Source organism: Arachis ipaensis, chromosome B6, assembly GCF_059453495.1.
Source record: "Arachis ipaensis isolate K30076 ecotype BB chromosome B6, ASM5945349v1, whole genome shotgun sequence".
Taxonomy (NCBI): Eukaryota; Viridiplantae; Streptophyta; class Magnoliopsida; order Fabales; family Fabaceae; genus Arachis; species Arachis ipaensis.
In genome coordinates, this window is record NC_142441.1 from 7,328,579 (window position 1) to 7,353,298 (window position 24,720).

The 24,720-nt window shown below is 34.5% G+C and overlaps 2 protein-coding genes and 1 pseudogene across 3 annotated transcripts; 2 read left to right on the forward strand and 1 right to left on the reverse strand.

Moving 5' to 3' along the window:
- The first annotated feature begins 1,326 nt into the window (after positions 1-1,326).
- On the forward strand, positions 1,327-6,909 carry LOC110263127 (cytochrome P450 77A3-like; annotated as a pseudogene).
- A 4,083-nt stretch (positions 6,910-10,992) lies between these two features.
- LOC148554512 (uncharacterized) lies at positions 10,993-15,260 on the reverse strand. 2 transcript variants are annotated; one of them, XM_088489418.1, is made up of 2 exons: positions 15,155-15,260; positions 10,993-14,938 (listed from the first exon to the last, which is right to left on the reverse strand). In XM_088489418.1, the coding sequence occupies exon 2, from the start codon at positions 14,358-14,360 to the stop codon at positions 11,697-11,699; it is 2,664 nt and encodes an 887-aa protein (XP_088345544.1). In that variant the 5' UTR covers positions 14,361-14,938; positions 15,155-15,260; the 3' UTR covers positions 10,993-11,696. The 2 variants fall into 2 exon arrangements, with proteins under 2 accessions (XP_088345544.1, XP_088345543.1); XM_088489417.1 differs by having other exon boundaries at positions 15,055-15,240.
- Positions 15,261-21,442: 6,182 nt separating this feature from the next.
- Positions 21,443-22,719, forward strand: LOC110263678 (F-box protein At2g23160-like). Its single transcript, XM_088490355.1, has 2 exons — positions 21,443-21,486; positions 21,582-22,719. The coding sequence occupies exons 1-2, from the start codon at positions 21,443-21,445 to the stop codon at positions 22,717-22,719; spliced, it is 1,182 nt and encodes a 393-aa protein (XP_088346481.1).
- Positions 22,720-24,720: the final 2,001 nt, after the last annotated feature.

Genomic DNA, 24,720 nt, shown 5'->3' on the forward strand with positions numbered 1-24,720 from the left:
CAGAGTCTCGTGCTGATAACGTATTGTAAAATAAATAAAAGATATATTAAATATAAAATAAAGATGTATTAATATAAGACTCTAGCATTAAAATAATTAGCTCAATAATAATTTGTATATATATAATAATATTATATATTGTAATGTGTATATATATATAAAGATAGAAAAGAGTATAAAAAGTAAAGAGAGAGAGAATTGCATAAATATATATATATATATATATATATATAAAGATAGAAAGAAGTATTAAAAGTAAAAAGAGAGAGAATTGCATTTGTTTATAGTAAGAGAAAGAAAGAGAACATTATTATATTGCTTTGTAGTGTAAGAAAGAAAAGAGAGAGTATTTGTTTTATTATTGTTGTGTAAAAAGTCTCGTACCATACTCCCTATTTATACATGCATGGGTCTTGATTTTCAACATGCATTTAATATTCATTCTCTCTTTGAAAATATGAGTTTTACATTGGAATGGGCATCCACGTTGCTCTCGTTCTTATCACAACAAGGTTGTTAATAAACTTAATATTTTATTTCCAATAAATAAATATAAGACAGTGAAATGAGACACATTCATAAATATTTTTGAGAGTTCCATTGAATGGAATTCTCATATCAATTCAACTAGATATCCTTTAAAAATGGTACAATATTCAGGGTCCGTTTGGGAAATACCAAAAAGCTACTTTTTTCAACTTTTGACTTATAAAAAGTTACATTAATGTGTTTGGTACAATTTTTTAGATAAACTTTTAACTTTTCAAAAAGTTATTTAAGAGCTTTTGAAGAAGTTAAAAAATGTGACTTCTCCTATTTTCAAAAGCTATTTTATCACTCTTATTTAATGCACAACTTTAAAACAAGGACTTCTATAATAACTATCCAAACTCAAAATAACTTATTTAAAAGTTATTATTAATAAAAGTCCTTATATTTTAAGCTCCTTTTTCAAAAGAACTTATTTAAGAAGTTTAGCCAAACTGGCCATCAGTCTTTTATTACAATAATTAAAAAAAACTAAAACAAACACGTCTAAAAATTATGAATAAGAGTAAACTACCATTTGTACCCATGAAAGTTGAAAACGCTGACATATCTACCCATAGAAAAAAGAAATTACCATTTCTACCCATAAAAAATTAGTTTTACAGGCAAAATTATCCAAACACTAAAAAATTACCTAAAATTCCTAAATTACCCTCATCTTCACCACCACACCACCTCCTTCACCCAATCACCTTTCTAACCCTAACCCTCTTCACCCAGCCACCACCCCTCTTTCTCTTTCTAATCTCCAATCCCACATTGATGAGATATCCTACCAGGACTATCTTCAGCTCTAACAAGTTCACCGTTAACACCGCTGTTTACGGACCTGTTTGGAAGTCTCTGCGGTGGAACATGGTTCAGAACATGCTGAGCTCCACCAGGCTGAGGGAGTTCCGTACCGTGAGGGACAATGCCATGGAGAAGCTCATCAACCGCCTCAGAACTGAAGCAGAGAACAACAATGGCGTTGTCTTCGTCCGCTAAGACGCGAGGTTCGCGACGTTCTGTATCCTCGTTGCAATGTGTTTTGACCTTGACATGGAAGAACACAAGGTGGAGAAAATAGATCAAGTGATGAAGAACATTCTCATAACTCTGAATCCAAGACTCGATGATTAACTTCTGATCCTGAGTCCTTTCTTCTCGAAACAGTGGAAAAGAGTGTTACAAGTTCGAAAGGAACAGGTGGATTTTATTGTACCGTTGATTGAACAGAGAAGAAGAGCTATAGAGAATCCAGGCTCCGACGAAATCGCAACAACGTTCTCATACCTTGACACACTGTTCGATCTGAAGGTTGAAGGGAGGAAATCTGATCCTTTAAATGATGAATTGGTTTTCCTCTGCTCAAAGTTCCTGAACGGGGGAACGGACACGACGGCGACGGCGGTGGAATGGGGGATAGCGCAGCTGATTGCGAATCCGGAAGTCCAAGAAAAGCTTTACAGAGAGATAAAGGAATGTGTTGGGTGGTGGGATTTGAGATTAGAAAGAGAAAGAGGGGTGGTGACTGGGTGAAGAGGGTTAGGGTTGGGAAAGAGGGGTGGTGGCTGGGTGAAGAGGGTTAGGGTTAGAAAGGTGATTGGGTGAATGAGGTGGTGTGGTGGTGAAGATGAGGATAATTTAGGGATTTTAGGTAATTTTTTAGTGTTTGGATAATTTTGCCTGTAAAAATAATTTTTTATGGGTAGAAATGGTAATTTCTTTTTTCTATGGGTAGATATGTCAGCGTTTTCAACTTTCGTGGGTACAAATGGTAGTTTACTCTATGAATAAATTTAGTGTCTTTTTAAAATTAAATACACATTCAAAATACAAACTAAATAAAACTGAAATTTAAAATTTAAAAAATTTCTGTTTCTATTTAATTATTAATATATTATAATTTAAATACATATCTAAAAATCAAATGATTCAAAATTCAAAATTTTGATTTTAAAATTCTAAAATAAATCTTAAATCATCTAATTATTAAGTAAACTCATACAAAACACTCAAAGAAGCAGAGAAGTGACGTTTGCCCCATATTGAAAATCCAGAGGCGTATCGAAAATTCAGAGAAGTCATCCTTCGCCGGCGTTCATCCGCGCCACCTTCCTCTTCTGCGCTCATCCTCGACGCTGCCTTCCTCCTTCTCGATGCTCATTCACAACGCCGCATTTCTCATCGTCAACACTCATCTTCGTTGCCGCCTTCCTCTTCCTCGTCACTGTTCGTCCGCATTAACATCACCGTTCGTCCACGCCAAAAACTTACCTAAGATTTGGATGGACAATTTCTGTATTTTGGAAGTGTTTTAAAAATATTTTATGTATAACTTTATAATTTTAGATGTGTTACAATTGCTTTTTAATGTTTAAATTTTAGATTTATGATTTTGGATGTGTTTCAAAAATATTTTTTTGTATAACTTCATAATTTTAGATGTGTTACGATTGTTTTTAATGTTTAAATTTAAATTTTAGATTTATGATTTTAGATGTGTTTCAAAAATATTTTTTGTATAACTTAATAATTTTAGATGTGTTACAATTGAAAAAGAAACTACAATTAAAAATATTTTAGTTTGAGTATATAATTATATTCGACCATTCATCACTGAAAGTCGTAAGTAAGGGATTAATTTTTTTCTAAATGCACTGACTTTGAATTTTTTTTGTCTACACAAATTGGAATATTATAGCAGAATAGAAGAAAGAAGAAAACTGTGTTACAGAGACACAAAAATTGTAAAAGAAGGAAATAATAACTAATTATGAAGTGGGTAGGAAGTTAAAAAAATTTTAATTTTTAAAATTTAAATTAATCTTAATTATAAATGTGTATCCTAAATATAGAAATATGTTTTAATTAAAAAATAATTAAATAATATTAAAGGCGGACTAAAAGCTAAATTTTGTTGTACAAGTAGACTTTCCTTCTCATATAGAGTTCCATCAAATACTTTGCCCGAGAATGTATTGCACAAATACAATAGAGTTGGTTAAAAGTGGGATTAAAAGTCTAACGATTTTTGTGTTTTTTCTTTTTTATTGATTCACCGTAAGTGCTTCCCTTTTTTGTGGATTCAGACTTAATGGTAGAAAATGCTTGATTTTAGGCATGAATTGAGATTTTTTTTTGTGGATTTGTGAAAATTATCATCTTCTATTTTTGGACTTGTATTTATCATAATCTATCATTAATATATTGTAACGAATCAAATTTAAACTTTGAATATTAATTTTTTGTGTTGTGTCATTTACAAATACTCTTATAAAATACATACTTTCACAATAAAGTGAATATATTTTTCTTTTTGTAATATACTTATGCAAAAATATTTTTTAGAAGAAGAAAAAATTATTAAACATATATTATCTGAGTTTTTATCATATATAATATTTTTATCAATGCAACCAAATATTTTTTAACTTATTTCTTTAATTAGTCTTTTATTATAATAATTAAAAAAATTAAAACAGACACATCTAATTAAATAAAATTTAAACTAAATATGATTAACAATATGTTTACTAAAAAATAGTAAAGTAATTTAATTAAAAAATAATTAAATAATATTATTAAATTAAAAAGATGAACAAATGTTGAATTTTAAATGTAAGTAGTATTTTTCTAAAACTAATTGTAGTTTGTTAAAAACAGAAAACATAATTAATTAAAAATTAAAATAATAAAATATTAAATTGAAAGGATGAATGAAGGATGAGTAGTGTTATCCATAAACACAAGCAGTAGCTCTTCTTTCTTAAAAGGAAAAGAAAGTAAAATCTCTCAAAAAAATTGCGAGTAACGTAACATTTATCAATAGAAAAAAGTAGTAACGTTTATTACTTCTAATAATACATTTGAGAACAGATGAGAACTTATCTAATCTCGGGAGCGATAACAGTGAGTATCGTCTCAACCAACAGGCTGGAAACTCTCCAAGCATCGCAGAAAATGGTAAATCAATGCAAGATGCAAGTTTGGACAGTTTTCATATAGAAGCACGCGAAACCCATCGGATCGTCGACACAACCAACCGCTCCGAGCTCCGACTAGCAGCGATGATGGCAAAGGGCAAGCTGTGGTTCTGCGGTGGAGAATGACCGAACAAGCAGATCGTTTTGAAGGTGAGGATAGTGGCGGGCCAGAATCGGCCTCTTCAGCGCGGCTACGACGAGGATCCATGCTCCACGACCGGTTTCTATCCAGCCACGAAACGGGTTGGGGGAGAGGAGGAGCGACATGGCGGAATGATGAAGATGAGTGGTAGGTCAGATTCAAAGCAAAAAGAACCAGCGCAAGTGGGTTAAGACAATAGTTTAAGATCCATGGAACGGTAACGGTGTTCTTCCTCTGAGCGACAATGGTGTCTCTGGTGGAGCTAGACCTCTGGTCACGCATCTTTCCCATCGGGTCAGAAAGGTTGTCGGGATTGGACTGAATCTGGCCCGTATGCCCAAATACAAAAAGAAAATACTAAGAGTAAACATTAAATTCGGTCCTTGTCCAATTTTCATAATAAGGACAAAGCGATTTCTGTCCAAAAAAATAATATGTCCCGATCTCTGTCTTTGTATTCCGTGATATATGGCGGTTCTTCTGTGCATTTTGGCGTTGAAAACAACTGGAATAAGCATATGTCACTTAACGGTAAAAACGCTATCGTTTTAGGTGGGGGATTGAAATAGTGCATATTGTACATGCCTTGGGTATTCAAAAAAGACCGGACGACTTCATTAAGCCAAAAAGCCAAAAATGGAAAGCTATCTGGACTGGAGATAGTAAAAGAGTTCTTTTTGAAGTGCACTGTCGAAATCACAAGGTTGGGGTTAATCTTGAAGAAAGAACATGCACATGCAACCTATGGCAGCTAACTGGTAAACTTGTTTTGAATACTATTTTGTACTTGTAAAATTGTATATTTGTTACAAAAGATTGATTGCATGTGGTAAATTGAATTCATGTCTATAGGTATGCCTTGTAGACATGCAGTGGCAGCCATGTCTAAGATGGGCCTTAGGCCTGAAGATGTTGTGCATAAGTGGCTGACAATGGAAGTAGTAAGAGCTACATACTCACATTGCATCAAACCGGTTTGGAGGAAAAAAAGAGGCTAAAAAAGGATAGGCAAAGGACTCTCTGTGCATATAACAAGTTACAACACAATCTAATAATTACAACTTACGAATTTGTCAAAAATTGCAACTATTTTTTACTATGCAAATTAATAAGGATGGAGAAAGAGGAATAAAGTTTGGAACCGAAAAGAGTGCATTGAAGCCATGGGGAACGGTTGGTGGTGGTAGTGTCAAGCCACCACTAGTGTGAATGTTGTTTCTCGGTCATTTCATTCATCACCTTCTTCACTCTTCACTTGTTGCTTCTCAACAACGAAAATAAACATAAATATGATGGCAAAACAACAAAGAAGAACCTCGGTTTTCCTAAACAAAAAGTGATACACAAACATAACCGTATGGGGCCTGGGGACTTCTATGATATGGATAGTAAAAACAATCCACACATATAGATCGTATGTGTCAAGACTATCAACTACAGTTTTGCAACACGTGGCATTAGTCTCTTTTGACTTTTTAGACCTTTTGTAGAAAGGAGGTGCAGTAACGTAGAGGGTGGCAATTGATGTATAGAAAGGTAGAGAGCTGCAGTGCGTACCTTTATTGCTTCTTCGACCATCCTTTGGCCTTCAAAGTACCTCTCCATTTGCCATAGGAAGTTCTCCACCTCTTGAGCGTCCCACACGCCCTTGAACTCCTTTGGCTTTGGCAGATCAATCTTTGTTGTCTCCCTTATAATGGTTAGTCGAGATTTTTCCTCCTCGAACCAAACTCGAACTTCCTCAAATAGCTTCAAGGAATTCTCAAGCTTCTCTTCGATTTGGAGTATGCTTTCTTTGAAAGCATCTAGTTCTCCCAACACGTGAGCCTCGAGGGTCTCATTGTCATGTTCTATCCTTTGGAAACGCTCATCCATCGAGGATAGAACATTCTCCAACACAGAAACTCTCTCTTCTAAGAAGTTAGAGTCCTTACCTCTAGGCTCACTTGAAGAACGGACCTTCTTGCCTCCCCACTGAGAAGGAATAACATTCCTTCCCCTTTGAGTCTCAACATGCTCCATGGTTACACTAGAAGCCATACCCACAAACCACTTGTGCTCCCTCTCGAACCTTGCTCTGATACCAAATTGTCACGGCCTTGGACACACTCCAACGCTACTGTGCCGGCACTCGAACTTACTCAACCTCTTGAGCTAAGACCAAGTCAGCCTAACTCTCAATACTTAGTAAGAAAGCTAAGAATACAAGAGAACACAAGAGAAAGGAAGCTTGATGGAAAGAACACTTAATTACTCAAGTATTTGTTACAAATAATTCACACACAACTCACACTAACTCTCACCTCCTATTTATAGCCATCCACTTTCTCAATGGATGGTTAGTATTAAATCTAATCAACGGTCTAGATTAATCATCTAGAACCTTCATTACAAATATCCATCATACCACAACTTTCTAAATACTTCTAGATTCTTCCATACTACTTTTTATACTCCTATATACATCCACACTCTTTTAGAATACTCTATGACCTTCCAGAGTCTTCTAGAACCTTCTAGAGTATTTCGGAACCTTCTAGGACATTCTAGAACGTTCCAGAACTATCTAGAGTATTCTCAAACACTCTAAAAAATTATACAAATACTGTTAAATTTAACCTTCTAAAATTTACCGTGACAAAAAGCTGAATTTTAAATATAAGTAGTATTTTTCTAAAACTAATAAAATTTAAGTGACAATCATTGCAAGATAGAAAGAGAGGGAAAGAGAGAATGGACTTGACTTAAGCAGAGAGAGAGAGAGATCAATCCACTACCCCAAATCACAAGCCTGGCACAAAGATCTATGATTAGAACACCGCTTTATAGTAAGAAGAGCAGATCCAGCAATTGAGGTTTTTCCTACTACCAAACACAACCACAATTCTCTTTTTAAATTACTTAAATACATAGCAATAGGTGAGGAAAGAAAGAAAAATCTTGAAACATTTGGAACCTTCAATCTCACGAAAAGTTAAGTCGATTAACACATGAAAACTCCAAGGCTACTACATGAAAACCCAAAAGGCTCGCATCATACCAAACTAAAAAAGAAAATAAAAATAAGGGCAAAACACTATAATAAGCCAACATCAATCCAAATTTACCTATATGAGCCAAAATGAAAATCGATACAGCAATGAGCCAGATCATATTTTTATGTAATTCGAACCAGAGTAGTTCGAACTTCATCCTCAAATAATTCGAACCAGACCAGTTCGAATTTCGAAGAAAAAATTGAATGTAAATCGAACCAGACTGGTTCGAACTACCTATGCAAGTAATTCGAACCACTCCAGTTCGAATTAGGGGGAAATGTGTTCTTCATGTAATTCGAACCACCCTGGTTCGAATTACGCTTAAGCAAGGTTGTTAGTAATTCGAACCACCCCGGTTCGAATTACTAGGGAATGGGCTATATAAGGAGTTCGAATCAGCCTCATTCGAACCATTCTCACCTTCCCCTGCCCCACCAAATCTCAGAGAAAACGACCCAGATTCTCTCCGCGAAAGACCTGAACGCAATATTCTGCTCATGGGAGACGATCCGGCGCGGTTATATCGCTTGGACGGAGTCGCCCATATAGCTGGGGTCATCAACGAAGAGGTTAGTATGGAAATAACTTTGTTTTACCGGTACATGTGAGTTTGTGGTTTGGCATGCGAGTAAGATATTGGTTTAGTTGGTGGTTTATTTTAGTGGTTTATATTAGTGATTTCTGTAAATGGTTTATGTTAGTGGTTTTTGTAAGTGATTTATGTTGGTGGTTTATCTTAGTGGTTTATCTTAGTGGTTTATGTTAGTGGTTTATCTTAGTGGTTTAGGTATGTGGTTTATGTAAGCGGTTTACGTTAACGGTTTACGTTTGTGGTTTTTGTTAGCGGTTTATGTTGGTGGTTTATGTTAGTGGTTTATCTTAGTGGTTTATGTTAGTGGTTTATGTTAGTGGTTTATGTTAGTGGTTTATGTATGTGGTTTATGTATGTGGTTTATGTAAGCGGTTTACGTTAACGGTTTACGTTAGTGGTTTTTGTTAGTGGTTTATGTTGGTGGTTTATCTTAGTGGTTTATGTTAGTGGTTTATGTTAGTGGATTATGTTAGTGGTTTATGTATGTGGTTTATGTAAGCGGTTTACGTTAACGGTTTACGTTAGTGGTTTCTAGTAGTGGTTTATGTAGGCGGTTTAGTTGTGGTTTTATAATGTTAGATCTTTCATGTCAGTAGCCTATGGGGGTTTCTAATTTAAGTTTCTTATGCAAATGGTTCTCATTCTTGGTATTTTTAAGCGGCTATACATAGTAAGATTTTTTGGTTTATCAATTATCGTGTTGATTATGTTTGTCACCGGTAATTAAGCTGGTTCTAAGAATGCGGTTCATTTCTTCCGCAGCCTCAGCGATGCATCAGGAGCATGCGGCGGCAGCAGGGCATGGTCCTGGATGACAGATACGTTCCGTACCTGCAGATGGCTGGTCTTTACCATCTTGCAAGGTTGAACGATAGATGGTTCCGGTTGGACGAGGCCCTTGTGAGTGCGTTTGTTGAGCGATGGCGTCCGGAGACTCACACGTTTCATATGCCGTTCGGAGAGTGCACTATCACACTGCAGGACGTGGCATACCAGCTGGGTTTGCCAGTGGACGGGCGTTACGTCAGCGGCTGCCTATCAGAGTTCCATATATACATCGAGGGTGGCCGTCCAGCCTGGGTTTGGTTCGAGGAGTTGTTTAGAGTGGTACCTCCTCCTAGCCAGGTTCAGAAGTACGCGGTCAACTGCAGCTGGTTTCAGGAGACGTTTGGTGAGTGCCCGGAGGGAGCTGATGAGGATACTGTGCGTCGTTATGCCCGTGCGTACATCATGATGTTGTTGGGCACGCAGCTTTTTGCGGACAAGTCGGGTAACCGCGTTCACATCAGATGGCTTCCGTTTGTAGCTAGGCTGGAGGAGATGGGGACCTACAGCTGGGGTTCTGCAGCACTGGCATGGTTGTACCGGTGCATGTGCCGTGTGGCGAACAGAAATGTTATCAAGCTAGCGGGCCCACTTCAGCTACTTCAGTCATGGATTTTCTGGCGATTTCCTCGGTTTAGGCCTGCAGGATTTGAGACGTTCAGCTGGCCACTGGCCTCGAGGTACTTCCCTAATCTTTGTCTATTTCAATTTACTATTGGATACCCTAAGCACACATATAAGTAGCGGTAACACATGTGCATGTTGCAGGTGGTCAGGTTACATCCCTTCCAGTAGCGAGAAGGGTCCTAGAGTTCAGACGTGGAGGCTATGGATAGACCGGTTGCAGGATAGAGAGGTCAGTATGTAACTTAATAAGTTTTTTTATTTAACCACAATTTACGAGTTGGCATCACGAGTTGCCCTGACATTGTATCGTTATGCGTGCAGTTTATCTGGATGCCGTACAGTAGCCCTGACGTACTTCAGGTCGTGCATCCCGAGGTTTTGGAGCCTCGGCATATGGTGCTGTGGCGGTCTGTTACATCGCTTATCTACTTTGCCGTCATAGAGTGACATCAGGTAGACAGAGTTCTTCCGCAGTTTGGAGGGGTGCAGCCCCGTCCACAGGCCGCCCTGAACATCGACTTTCTGATGTCGAAGGACGGCAGAGGCGGCGATCGATGGTTCCCGTCCCATTTGCAGAAGTGGCATCAGTATTGGGAGGACCGTACGGAGAGCGTGCTGAGATTCGATGTTGTTGCTGACCCTGGTCTGTCGCATCTGTTCTTGGATTGGTGGAGTCAGCACGGGAAGAGGTTTTTGTCTCCGGATCCGCAGTTGGGCGATCCGAGAGCCGCTGCTATTCCTGTTGAGGCCTCACAGCGGGGAGCTGGGCAAGTACCTGAGATGGATCGGCCTGACGACGTGCCGGATAGGAGGCGGGTTGATAGGAGAGCTCGCGTGGGCACACGTCGTAGCCAGCGTGACTGGGGTTGGCTTGAGCGTGCTATGGAGGCTGGCGACGAGGCCGGCCCCGCTAGGGGTCGACGACGACATCATCCTGGCAGAGGTAGAGGGCGTGCTGCGGTTCATGCCGCTGCACCTGACCCTCAGGACGATGACGATGATCAGCATGGGCCTGAGGGCGGGGATGGTGCAGGGGCGGCCTCAGTTGTTGGTGGTAGTACCCAGGATGGGGTTCACGGAGGTGAGTGGTATGGCTCCGGGATGGGTGACGGGGCTGAGCCTAGTGACGCTGGACTTGGGTCCGGTCCTTTTGGACATTACTTTGTTGGAGTACCCACCGACGACCAGCCTCAGCAGGACGGTACTCCATGGGTTATTCCCGGATCACAGTGGCAGGACTTCCTTGGGGCAGATACGCTCGATCCGGACTTCGGCAGTCCATGGTTTCTGGCGGAGATTTCGGCTATCATGCAGGAGGACGAGCCGGGCAGGAGGCGTCCTCAGACCCCTGCCACGCAGGCACCCTTAGATGTTGATCTGAACGAGCCTGCTACGACTCCTGTTGGTGACCAGTTTGCTTTGGGAGGTACCCCACATTCCGCTTACACCGCTGCATCACAGTCTGTCGCCGGGCCGTCTGTCGCACCACTCCATTTTACGCCACCCGCACAGCCTACCCCGCATGAGGACGCAGATGAGATAGAGGATGAGGAGCCGTTCATCCGCAGAGGTCAGAGGCCACGGGTTCCCCGTCGTTGTGGGACAGGCTCCCACTTGTTTAGATGATTTACATGTCATGTATTTTGGACGTTAGGGTTCACTCATGTATTTTAGATGATTTACTTTAGAGCTATTTTTCCTTGTTGTATGCTCATCTTATTGTACTTAAAAATCTGTTATTTACCTTGTGGATTAGTGACTATGTATTATCATTGAATCATATGACACTGTAGTTATCAACTTTTGTAGTCATGGGATTTCTAACCAAATTCAAATTCAGATGCAACTTTTTCATTACTAGAAGTTAAAAGGATAAACAGATAACACAAATCATCTTCAATAACAAGTTACAGGAAAAATAAAATCAATAAACACTAACAATAACAAGATCGCTACTACTGGCCCCCCGTGTGAGACGGTCCTCCAAGCTGTGGGCAACTCCTGCGGGTGTGTCCGGGTTGGCGACAAAGGCCACACCTCTTTGGCCGATTCGGATCTGCCTCGTCCATGTTCGTCCGTATCCTAGTCGATCTCGGACGACCCTCTCTTGCCCGCCTCTTGGCAGGGTCCGGGATCACGGTTGGCCCGTCGTAAGGTGGCCAGAATCCCTCCGGTATCGGCGGTGTGAATCCCATCTGGTACACACGGAACACTGAACTAATCTGATACACGCTGTGAACATAAGAGGACCAGGTAACCCGTGAGTAGGCGCAGCATGCAAGTGCGTGCTGGCACGGGAAATGAAGTGCCTGGAAGTACCCGCAGTCACAGGTCCTGGATGCAAGCGATACTTTGTAGGTACCTAATGAGAAAGAGCCCGTCGGGGTGGTCTCGGCTACGGTGAACTCGGAGTTATCCCGGTCATACAAAGTCACCGTGAAGCACCTCGAATTCTTCAAGTTGGCCTCTATACACTTCACCAAGTACTGACTGAATTGCTGTCCGGTTCCCATCTGGGCCTCAGCCTCTCTACCCTTGCGAACAAAGAGTTCCGCAAGCCTTCCATATGTTGCCTTCACCAAAGAGCAAACAGGGAGGTTTCTGACACCCTTTAGGATTGAGTTCACACACTCCGAGATATTCGTCGTCATGTGACCGAATCTCCGTCCCTCGTCACGATGCTGAGTCCATAAGGAATAATCAATCCGGTTCGCCCACTCACACATAGCCGGGTCTTCAGACCGAAGAATATCAAACCAGTAATCAAACTCAACCTCGGTCTTGGCATATGCGGCATTCACTAGAAGCCTACGTGCATCCTTGCCCTTGAAGGTAAGGGCAAAATTAGCCGCTACGTGTCGAATGCAGAATGCACGGTATGCAGATGGAGGTAACCAACCCCCGTCCGGAGCCTCAAGCGCAGCCTTTATGCCGTTATGCCTGTCCGATATAACCAGAAGACCGGGCTGCGGTGTCACGTGCTGTCTAAGGTGGGAGAGAAAGAATGACCAAGACTCTGCATTCTCACCTTCTACTAGTGCGAATGCAACGGGTAGAATGTTGGAGTTCCCGTCCTGTGCAATCGCGATGAGCAAAGTACCCCCGTACTTCCCATACAGATGGGTCCCATCAATGCTAACTAAAGGCTTGCAATGGCGAAATGCCTGGATGAGCGGTGGAAACGTCCAGAAAAGTCTGTGAAAAAAAGCTTGAGACTCGTCTACTTGTCCACTAACTCGAACGGGGCTCGTCCGTAGGATTGCAACAGTACCAGGCATCGTCAATTGGACTCCCAAAACCCACCTGGGGAGCTCGTTGTATGACTCATCCCAGTCACCATATACGAGGGCAATTGCCTTCTGCTTCGCCATCCAGACCCTCCTGTAAGTCGGCCTAAACCCGAAGTGTGCTGCCGTGGCATTTAGGAGCACCTTGATGCTGACGGATGCATCGGCCCTAACCATTGGCATAACGAACGCGGAAATCACATGATAATCCAAGCTCCTGTGGTCACTCGAGATGGAGGTCGCAAGACAAGTGTGAGGTCCATTGTACCGCTTGACCTCCCAAATGCCCTTGCGCTTCCGCAGACTCAGTCGAATCAACCATGTGCACCCATTCCCAAACTCAGAACACTTGCCCACATAACGGCGATGATCAGACTCCACAACCTTGTACTGTACCCCTCGCCGGATGCTGTAAGTCTTCACACTTAACAGGGCCTCGTCTTTATCCTGAAATTGCTGACCAACCTGGAACTCTGTCAAACCAGCGGTCCCTTCAGCATCTCTAGCTCCGAATCCAACAGAGTTCCCTGAAACACCCTCTTGCCTCATGGCATCTAGGTCCAAAGAGGAAAAATGTGGTGGATACTGCTGTGTGCCAGAACTAGAACCACCGACTACCAAAGCAGGCTCAGTCGCTCCAACCTCGTCGCCGCTGTCATCCTCAATCATATCCGGCTCGACGTCGTCCTCCTCTACATCACCCAACACTCCGTCACCGACGCCAACTGGTGGAACTCCCTGTAAAGCGTTCGGCAGAATATCAACTGATCCTACCACGTCGCCTACTCCATCATTCAGATCAACAGCAAAAGACGGGGAGGCGACTGGTTCGACCGCTGGCTCGTACACAGGGACGGACGAAGAAGCAACGGCAGGCCTTGAACTCGAACCGGCTGCCGCTGCTTCAGTGGTGGCATTCCGGTTCGAACCCCCTGAGCTGGATACCACATCAACCAACTTTGCCAACAACTCTGGTGTCCTAACCTCGGGAAACTGCCTCCGACATAGAAACATGACTTGCAGGTCCTCATCACTACCAATCGTGAAGCAATCATACTTCACCGTATCCTGCAAGACAGTGATTGGAATGCGATAGAAAAACTTCTTCACTCGCTTCGCACCTTCCAGACCGAGTTTCATCAGCACAGATCTAACAAGATCATCATAGCTCGTCGTTGGTTTCACGACGATACAGAGAGGATCCTTATCTGTGAACTTCACACCGGAGCGAGTTTTTCTCTTAATGGATCCTCTATGGTGAACCAAAACCCCAAAACTCTCCTCACTAGCCATATTACACCCTCTATGAGAGCAACTCACGTTTAGAACCATATATATACTGCACTGTCTACCACTAATTCGAACCGGACTGGTTTGAATTCAATTTGTGTAATTCGAACCAGCCTGGTTCGAATTACTTGATGCAGCTTCTCCCTATATAATTCGAACCAGTGTGGTTCGAATTATGTGATACGTTTTCCTCCCAAGTAATTCGAACCACCCTGGTTCGATTTACTTGAATGAATTTCCCTCTTCATAATTCGAACCACTCTGGTTCGAATTACTAATGAATTGAGTTCGAACCACACTGGTTCGAATTATATAAATATAGGGTTTGGCTCATTGCAGAAACGAATTTCAGTTTGGCTTATCTAAGTAATTTTCAACTTCCCTTGGTTTAATCTGGTTTTTTGCCCTAAAAATAAGCTAAACAAAAGTACCCAAAGACCAAAATTGAATCTATTTTTAATCACCTACTGAATACTGTCCATGGATTTTTCTTTTCCTGTTTCGGTTTTGATTACGATTCATTTGCCTCCGCTCAACCTCAATGATTCATCAAAGAGAACCCAATTAACAATCTTCGTAGTTCATCTCTCCATGGCCCCAACAAAGCAGATTCAAATATCCTAAAGGAGATTATGAACAAAAATCAGAATCGGGTCAATAAAAGGTATAAGTAGAAAAATCTATCATGAATTCCACATTCAATTTATTAAAAACTTTTAGAGACACCGTCAGTTACCTTTCAATTTAACGAATGAAAGATCAAAGTAGGCCGAAACAAATGTGATCGACACTAAATTGAAAAACTATTAATATTTGATTAACTGAAGCTCACTAACATGGTTCGGCTTTTTGAAAGCCCATGGAGGTTGACCATAGCACCCTCATCTTATTCCAGCACACCTTACAAAGGAAAATATAAGGATTGGCAAATGGCAACAGAGATTTTTGTTGTTTGTTGATGTGGTAGGTGGAGATTTTGGTAGGGATTTTAATCCACCCCTAAAAACGGTAGGTAGATATATTAATTAGGTTGTTAGGGTATGTCTAAAACGAGCACAATAATTATGTGCTTATTAGATATGCCATATTTATATAGACCATTAGATTTGATTAGATGAAAATCAAAGGCTAATATGAAAGAAGAGCATTGATGGACTCTAATAAATACAGAATATCCTAATACATAAATAAATGCTTTAAATGAAAATACTTTAATATACAATATTTTTTTTTGGTGACTATACACAATACTTTAAAGAGTAACAGAATCTTTTATTCTTAAATAATTAAATATAAAACATATAAATACAAAAATATGAGTATTCTTTATTCAATAAGATTAATTATTATGCAAGAAATTTTTATGATATTAAAAAATTATATTAAAATAAAATTTTAAACTGTAACATAAAAATATAAAATAATTAAAATTTTATTTTATATTACTTGACAAATAATTAGATTATTATATTCAAAATTTATTAACTAACTAATTTTATTAAAGATATTATTATATAATATAATTTTTCATCAAAATATTTTAAAAATATAATTATTTAAAATATTATATATAATACATGAAATTAACCTTTCTATTTTTTTCAATTTTTTTAAAACAGAATAAATAATATAATTCTAAAAACATGCCTTTCATATTACATATTTATTTTATTAATAAGATCTAAACTAATCAAACTTACGTAATTAAAAATATAAAACATATAAATATAAAAAAATAAAAGTATTTTGAAAATATTATGTCATTTACACTAATTTTTCATATATATAAATTTGGGCAATTTACATAAATAAATTATTTGTCTCTCAAATTTACGTAATTGCATTGTTTCAAATATGAATACGCAAATACATTATTTCATATATCTATAGAAACCGCGGCAGTAGTGGTTAATCGAAACACATAATCCGCTATACACAGCAGCGGATTACTTGCGAATGGGGAACACATAAACCGCTAGAGGCACATAATCCGCTAGAGGCTGTCGCAATTTCTGTTTGTTGATGCTTTGGCCATAAACTGCTACTGCCAGTAGCGGTTTATGTGTATTAGGACACGTGTAAACCGCTGGAGGCGACATCAGTTTAGGTTGAGTATATATTTTTTGCAATCATATGATTTATATGGATAAAAAATGAAGTAATTTTTAAAGAAAAATATATACTTTAGTGATTTTTTTACTAAAAATAAATTATTTTATCATTCATGAGTTTTAGAAGGGACGAAGATAAAAAAAATAAAAATTAGTCTTAGTTTATATATTTTAGTACTCTGTGAGTATTCACTATTTGATTTGCTATTTAATCTCATTTTAATAATAAATATAAATAAAAAACTATTACATGCATATTTATATTTTTTATTTTATTCATCAAAATTATGATGCTATCACTATTATTTATCCAATCAATCAACTATAAAATATAAATAATTTTTATTTTTTAAAATCCTAAAAAATATAAATGCAATGACCTTTTGAGTTATATGGCTAAGATTTAAAGATGATTTTTTAAATACATGTTAATTGGTAAAATTTATATTCTTATGAATTATTTTATAAATTAAAAAAAATAAAATTACTAACATCTATCAAAATAATTATACCTCCCTATCAACATAGATTATATAAAAATTTGTATTTTAAAATTTAAAATTAATTTTATTTTAATTTTTTAAATATTTAAATAAAATATAATTTTAACAAAAGAATTCTACAATTACAGAAAATATATATTATTTGGTCTTGGTTTATAAATTTTAAAAGAGATGAGAATAAAAAAAAAAAGTCTTGGTTTATATAATTTAATACTTTGAGTACTGTATTTTTTTATTTGTAATTTGGTTTCACTTTTAATAATAAATACAAATAAAAAATTTATTATATGCATATTTATATTTTTAAATTATACTGTGAAATTATAAATTAAATTTTTTTATTTATGATATTATTTAAATTGTATATATCATTAATTATTTGTTTTGTAATTATTTTTTTAAATAAATATTAGTTTTACTACTTGTTTTCATACTTAACGTAAATCGCTGCTTCCAACGGTTTATGCACGTGTCCCAATACATATAATTTACAAACAAACAGAAATCGCGATAGTCTCTAGCGGTTTCTGTGCTGTTGGCTATAGCAGATGATGTGTTTCGGTAAACCACTACTGGCGGCAGCAGTTTCTATAAATATATGAAATAATGTATTTGCATCTTCATATTTTTTTTGGTGACTTTGCATCTTCATATTTGAAACAATACAATTGCGTACATTTGAGGGGGCAAACAATTTATTTATGTAAACTGCCCTATAAATTTGGTCGAGTTAGAGAATAAAAAATTTAACTAAAATAATAAAAAAATACTTGAAAATAATAAAAATAAAAAATGATCTTATTATAAATATATAATTTTAAATATTTTATATATGAAACTTTAAATGTTAATTTTAATAAATAAAAAATATTTATTTTATTGTATTTATATATTATATATTTTTAAATACGTAAGCTTGATTAGTTTAGGTCTTACTAATATAAGTAAATATATAATGTGATAGACATGTATTTAGAATTATATTATTTTTATTTCATTTTTCTAAAAAAATTGAAAAAAAATAAAAAAATTAATATTTTCATGTATTATATATAATGTTTTAAATAAATTATATTTTCAAAATATTTTAATGAAAAATTATTTTATATAATAATATCTTTAACAAAATTAGTTAATTAATAAATTTTTGAATATAATAATATAATTATTTGTCAAATAATATAAAATAAAATTTTAATTATTTTATATTTTTATGTTACAGTTTAAAATTTTATTTTAATATAATTTTTTAATATTATAAAAATTTATTGTATAATAATTAATTTTATTGAATAAAAAATATAAAAATACTCATATTTTTGTATTTATATATTTTAAATTTAATTATTTAAGAATAAAAGATTCTATTGTCATTTAAAGTATTGCGTATTAAAGTATTGCCATTTAAAGCATTTATTTATGTACTATGATATTCTGTATTTATTAGAGTCCATCAATACTCTTCTTTATATTAGCCTTTGATTTTCATATAATCAAATCTAATGGTCTATATAAATATGGTGCATCTAATAAGCACATAAGGTAGCCGTTTGTTTTCGGGGACAGGACACGGAAACATGGACAGTGGACATATTGTTTCCGAGACAGTTTTTTATACTTTTGTGTCCACTCTTTCACGAAGGACAATGATGGACACGGGATTTAGAAGAGTGGACACGGGCAATTTTATAAATTTTGTTTTCTTTTTTTTCCAATATTATCCCTTTTTATTTTTCCTATTGCGTTGTTCAGATATACTTTTTTCTTCTTATTCTTCCTCTATCTCTTTCTTTTCCAGATACTCTCTCTTTTCTATAGAATTTTTTATTGGGGGTAGATAATTCTTTTCTTTTTATCGTTTTACTTCAATACCATTTTAACCTTATATTATATTATTTGATTTGTAATAAAAATAATAACAAAAATAATTAATCTTAAAACTTTTGAAAGATAAATATTAGCAAAAGTAAAGTTGATCTTTTAAAATGCTAAAAAATAATTTATAAATTGTAATTAATTTTATATAATTTAAAGAAAAATCAATTTTTTATAAAGAAAAATCAGTTTTTAGATAAAAAAATTAGTTTTTTTTAAATAAAAATAAATTTTTATATGCAAAAACTAATTATTTTTTCATGTAAAAATGAATTTTTTTTAAAATTAATTTTTTATTTAAAATTAATTTGGCTTATTAACTTAAACAAAATTTTTTATTAATCAAACTCAAATTTATTTTTTTTGTTAATCTTAACCATATTTATTCCTACATATTAATAATAAATTTTAAAATAAAATAATTATATTTATAAATTTTATTTTAATATAAATACTAATATATTTTTTATTAAAATTTTTTGCCTCTTCAAATATTTTTTTCAAGTTCCGTCTGTACTCCTACGTACTCTCATTTTTTATTAAATTAATTTGTATTGATGTAGAAAATTTGGAATCACAGGATTATTTTAGTTATTTCATATAATATTTTAGTCTTATTCATGTGTATCCAAACATAATACTAGACATTACATTAATGTCTTGTCCATTGTATCCAAATACAATACACAAAAGATAATTTTTAGTGTCTCCGTCTTATTATCTCCATTTCAGTGTCATGTTCCGTCTATCTCTAAAAAGTAAAAACAAATGCAGCCTAATTGTTGTCCTTGTTTTAGACATACCCAATTGCTTAACCATAATTAATAACCCCGTTGTTGGGCAAATTCCTCATGGGCCATAAATATTACTCGTTAAATATATGAATCCTAACTCTGTTACTGAAATTGCTATCTATTAATGATGTTACAAAATCTGTAATCTCTCTCTGACCTATATATATATATATGAATCCAAACTTTATAAATGACCAGGGATGAGATAAAAAAGATACCACGAAATATAAAAATTTGATTTTTTAAATATAAAAATATAAGATGAATTTGTTTTTTATTATCAATATTTTTACTAGCATTTTGAATATTTTTAAACAAGGATAATAATTTATCTATAAACAAAAAACCAATTGCAACAAATCAATACACAATTACACATTCCTCAACAACTTTTTTTATTATTTTACACCCACCTACGCGCATATTCCCTATTCTTTAGCTTCAGTAACCCTTAATTTTCTTTGTTGGCTTACATTCCTTTATCCAAATTACTACCCATTGCACCACGTCTTGGCATAACTGGTACTTCCTTGAAAATCCAAGCAAGCATTACAACCCTATTTAACCTGTTTTTTGGTGAGCCTCGGGTTAGTTTATATTATTTTTACTTGTTATAGTATTTAATTTTAGTTTAGGTTAGTTTATATTTTTTATTTAATTTAATTTAATATATTTTGAATTTAATTAAAAGATTGAATTTTATATTAGACTTGATATATATATATATATATAGGACGAGATGGAACATATTTAAGCAACTATGCAGCAATACAAGGAATCTCTCCCTAAATGCATAACTACCTTGTAACAATCCATATCACTCTACCTTTTTTTTATTATTGCATACAGTACCTATTATACCTTTATCACTTTTATAGTAGATTTAAGTTATTATCATTAAGTTGTTTCACTTATTTCATGCAATATATATATATATGAACATAAAATGAGTAGACTTTTATTTTTACTTTTATTTAGTCTTGTATTAACTCATGTTAGTTTTATATTTCTTTTAAGAAAAAAATAAAAATTTAAAAGGTTTATATAATAATTAAATTTAAAAATAAAATCAAAATCAAGTCATTTGAAATTTGAATTGAAGTGATACTTTCTTCAAAATCGAAACAGCCTAACAACCCTATTTAACATACTTTTTCGGTGAACCTCAAGTTGTTTATATTTTTACTTGTTATAATATTTAATTTTAGTTTAGGTTATTAGTTTATATTTTTAATTTTTTACTTGTTATGATATTTAATTTAATTTAATTTAATTTTAATTTAGTTAAAGGATTGAATTTTATATTTATAGGTTTATGATTAAATTTTTTCTCGACCTAATGTAAAATTTATAAATACTACTTATCAAACTATTGTAGCATTTGTGACAAAGTATAAAATGCACAAATAAAATTAAATGTCGAGTACGAGAAATCAGCAAAAAAAAATGACGAGCGAGAAGATATTATACCATTTGAAGTAAAGTGATTTTTTTTATCTAATTTTATCTTATTTTTATTTTTATTTATTTCATTCTTTTTATTTTGGTATTTTATATTTGTATATATATCCTTAATTTAAGGTTAGTCCGATCTTGTTCTTATTTGATCAATAAAAACAGAAAATAACGTAGCCGATGCTATTGTTTGTGGTTTTTTAAAAGTTTATTTAAAAGTTTCTTTACAAAATATATTAGTAATTCATAACTGATTTTTTCATTCAGCTAGTATGGTTGTTATAAAAACCAGTAAACTCCCTTTGAAAGCTTCAACTTCACTTGCTTCAATCGCCGAGTGCCTGCCTTCTCCCAACAATCATTGCCACGTGAGAGTGATGGAAAAAATGATCAAATCTCTCTTCCAATGCTTTTTTGCATGTTGGGTGAGGTAAGCTATATTTTGTTTCTCCATGAAGTAACACAAAACAATATCGTAAATTTCTTCTTTTTCTTTTTCTGAATTATTTTGTACTTGATTGCCAGGAAATCCCAAATACGAAATTCTTATTTTGCCAGTCTTCCAGTCGATATAATTACCGACATCTTTGTTAGACTTCCCATGAAATCTGTTCTCATTTGTAGATGTGTTTGCAAGCATTGGAATACATTGATTTCTGATCCAAACTTTGCCAAATTACTCTTTACTTATACACTTCCTGCTACCATGATCCGACACTGCCATTCAAGAATCTTTCATCTTGTTGAATATGATCGAATTGAATGGAGAAACAATCCATTCTGTCTCAGTTTGTTTGAGGTCCTGGAACCCAATAATAGTAGCAGCATAAAACTTCATCCTAAATTTGAGATTCCTCTCCCTATTCCCAAATCATTCCAGAGTAAAAGAGTTTATGTTAACGTGCATTCTTGTAATGGTCTTTTTCACATGAGGTGGTCAATAGATAGAAACATTTCATTTGTTTGCAATCCAATAACAGGTGAGTTCATAAGACTTCCAAAACACCCTCCAATCTTGACTCCCTGCGAGCAAATATCTTGGTGTTTTGGTTTTCACCCAAAAACAAACCAATACAAGATAACGAGACATATCTTTAAACATGATCATCGAATAGTTGTTCAAATGCACACAGTTGGAACGTCGACATGGATAAATATTGAGGTAGATTATCCCAAGCATTTGAGATATGTGTTCGAACGTCCTTATTATTTTAATGGGGCACTTCATTGGATTGGTAGAGATGTTGATAGAAATGCCTCAATATGGACTTTTAATTTTGACACCGAGCAGTTTCAATTCTTCTCTAACACGCCCACGGGTCAAGGTAGAGAAGCCATGGCAGATTTCAGGGGTTCTTTTTGCTTCATGTATTTTAATGAGTTGCTTGTATCAATGTGGATGATGGAAAGATATGGAGTTGGAGAATCTTGGACTCCCATTTTCAAATATTCGGTAACCACATCTCAATTACCGAGTTGCATTGTCTACCATGATCGTGAAAATCAAGATTTTTGTATTTTTGGGACTCCTTGGCATGATATCAACGTTCATGGCAAGTTTCAAATGGTTCGCCATGTTCCTACTCTTATCCCACTTAAAAATATTATTATCGGAGATAATGTGAAAGTGCAGAATATTTACTCATTGGATAATTTAAATTGAGTTTTATTGTTTATTAGTTGCAAAACAAAAATCTTTTATTTTGATTTTTTTTATTAATAGTAAATTTATGCTTAATTATTTTAGATTTACATTATAATGCTCACATCTTATTTGGTTGCTTAATTATATATTATTTCTAACTATTCAAGAGTGTTTGCAAAACTGTTAAAAAAATATAATTTCAGACTGACACCATATTAGAGATCTTGATTACCAAGATCAGAATATCCAGAAAAAAGAACATGAATTTTGTTATATCCAAATTGTACAAGTAAATTACTATTAGTGTAACTATATCGATTTATATTATTATACACACTAGGACACAGAATTAACTAAGTGACCACTGCCATTCCTCCAAACACTAACAGAATTAACTAAGCCACAGTAACTAACTAATCACTCATAGAAACTAACTCACTCACTCTCCCAATAACAAAATTCCTTTTTCTAAACTATTATAATTTGAAATATAATTTAAATTAATTCAATTTAATTTGTAATCTCTATTTTAATTTTATTGGGTTAATCATTATTAAACTACTCTTCTACTTTAACCCATGACAACAATAAAGAAGTATCGTGGCCCACAAATTCAGCCCAACAGAATACAAAAATTCAATTTTAATTTTAGTCTTTATTATATTATCTTTATCTTATCTTTAATTGTTCTTATCTTATCTTTATTTGCTTTTATCTTTCATAGGACAATGCTCTATATATATTTAGTTTTACCCTCATAGTTTACAACACACTTCAGTGCAATTCAATCAATCAACAATCAATAAAAGTTATTTTCTTTGCTTTTCCTATTCTTTCACAATTTTATCAATCATCTTTAACAAAATAAAATTTTAAATTTTGAATATTAAAAAATAAAGAACTAAATAATTCAGTTACTAGAATAATCAAATTTGTTTACAGTAATATAAAAAAAATATTTTATAAAATGCGAAATATGTATTTGTATATAAAATGGTTAATTAGAGACTAATTTTTAGTATATTTATAACATGACTAGAATGAAACCTGCGTGATACGCGGGACAGTAAATTAACGATAGTATATAATAAATATTAAAAATTGTTATATTTTGTATAAATAAATTAAATATGTGTAAATTGAAGTTAAATTTAAAAGGTGTTTTATTTTAAATAATTTGTAGTACAAGAGATTTGGATGTTAGAGTTGTACAAAGTGACATTTTTATTTGGTGGTTTGATTTTTGTATTTGTTTTAGTTGATGGACTTAGTCATCTTATGTGACACTCGTTCTCTTTTTTTTTTGGTTGGTTATTAGAGTTGGTTATTAAACATATATTACTTGAGTTTTTATCATATAGTATATTTTTATCAATGCAACCAAGTATCTTTTAACTTATTTCTTTAATTAGTCTTTTTATTATAATAATTAAAAAAATTAAAACAGACACATATAATTAAATAAAATTTAAACTAAATATGATTAACAATATGTTTACTAAAAAATAATAAAGTGACTTAATTAAAAATAATTAAATAATATTATTAAATTAAAAAGCTGAACAAATGCTGAATTTTAAATGTAAGTAGTATTTTTCTAAAACTAATTGTAGTTTCTTAAGAACAGGAAACATAATTAATTAAAAATTAAAATAATAAAATATTAAATTGAAAGGCTGAATGAAGGATGAGTAGTGGTATCCATAAACACAAGCATGGGCTCTTCTTTCTTAAAAGGAAAAGAAAGTAAAACCTCTCAAAAAAAGTTTGCGAGCAACGTAACGTTTATTAATAGAAAAAGGTAGTAACGTTTATTAGTGCATCTTGGTTCGCTTCTCATAATACATTTGGAATCTGTAAAACAAGGACCTTATATGAAGGGTATCGCACCAAAGTTGTCTTGTCTTGTCTCCAGTGATTTGATGATCGAAGCAAGGGGATCTTGCCCTCAATAAAAAAATAACTCTTTTTGTCATCTCTTTATTCAACGGTCTTCAACAAATTCGAATTTTACTAAGA

Coding starts and splice junctions, on each gene's coding strand:
- LOC110263678 (XM_088490355.1), top strand. CDS start 21,443: ATGATCAAATCTCTCTTCCAATGCTTTTTTGCATGTTGGGTGAG. Junction 21,487..21,581: donor TTTTTTGCATGTTGGGTGAG/GTAAGCTATATT, acceptor CTTGATTGCCAG/GAAATCCCAAATACGAAATT.
- LOC148554512 (XM_088489418.1), bottom strand. CDS start 14,360: ATGGTTCTAAACGTGAGTTGCTCTCATAGAGGGTGTAATATGGCTAGT.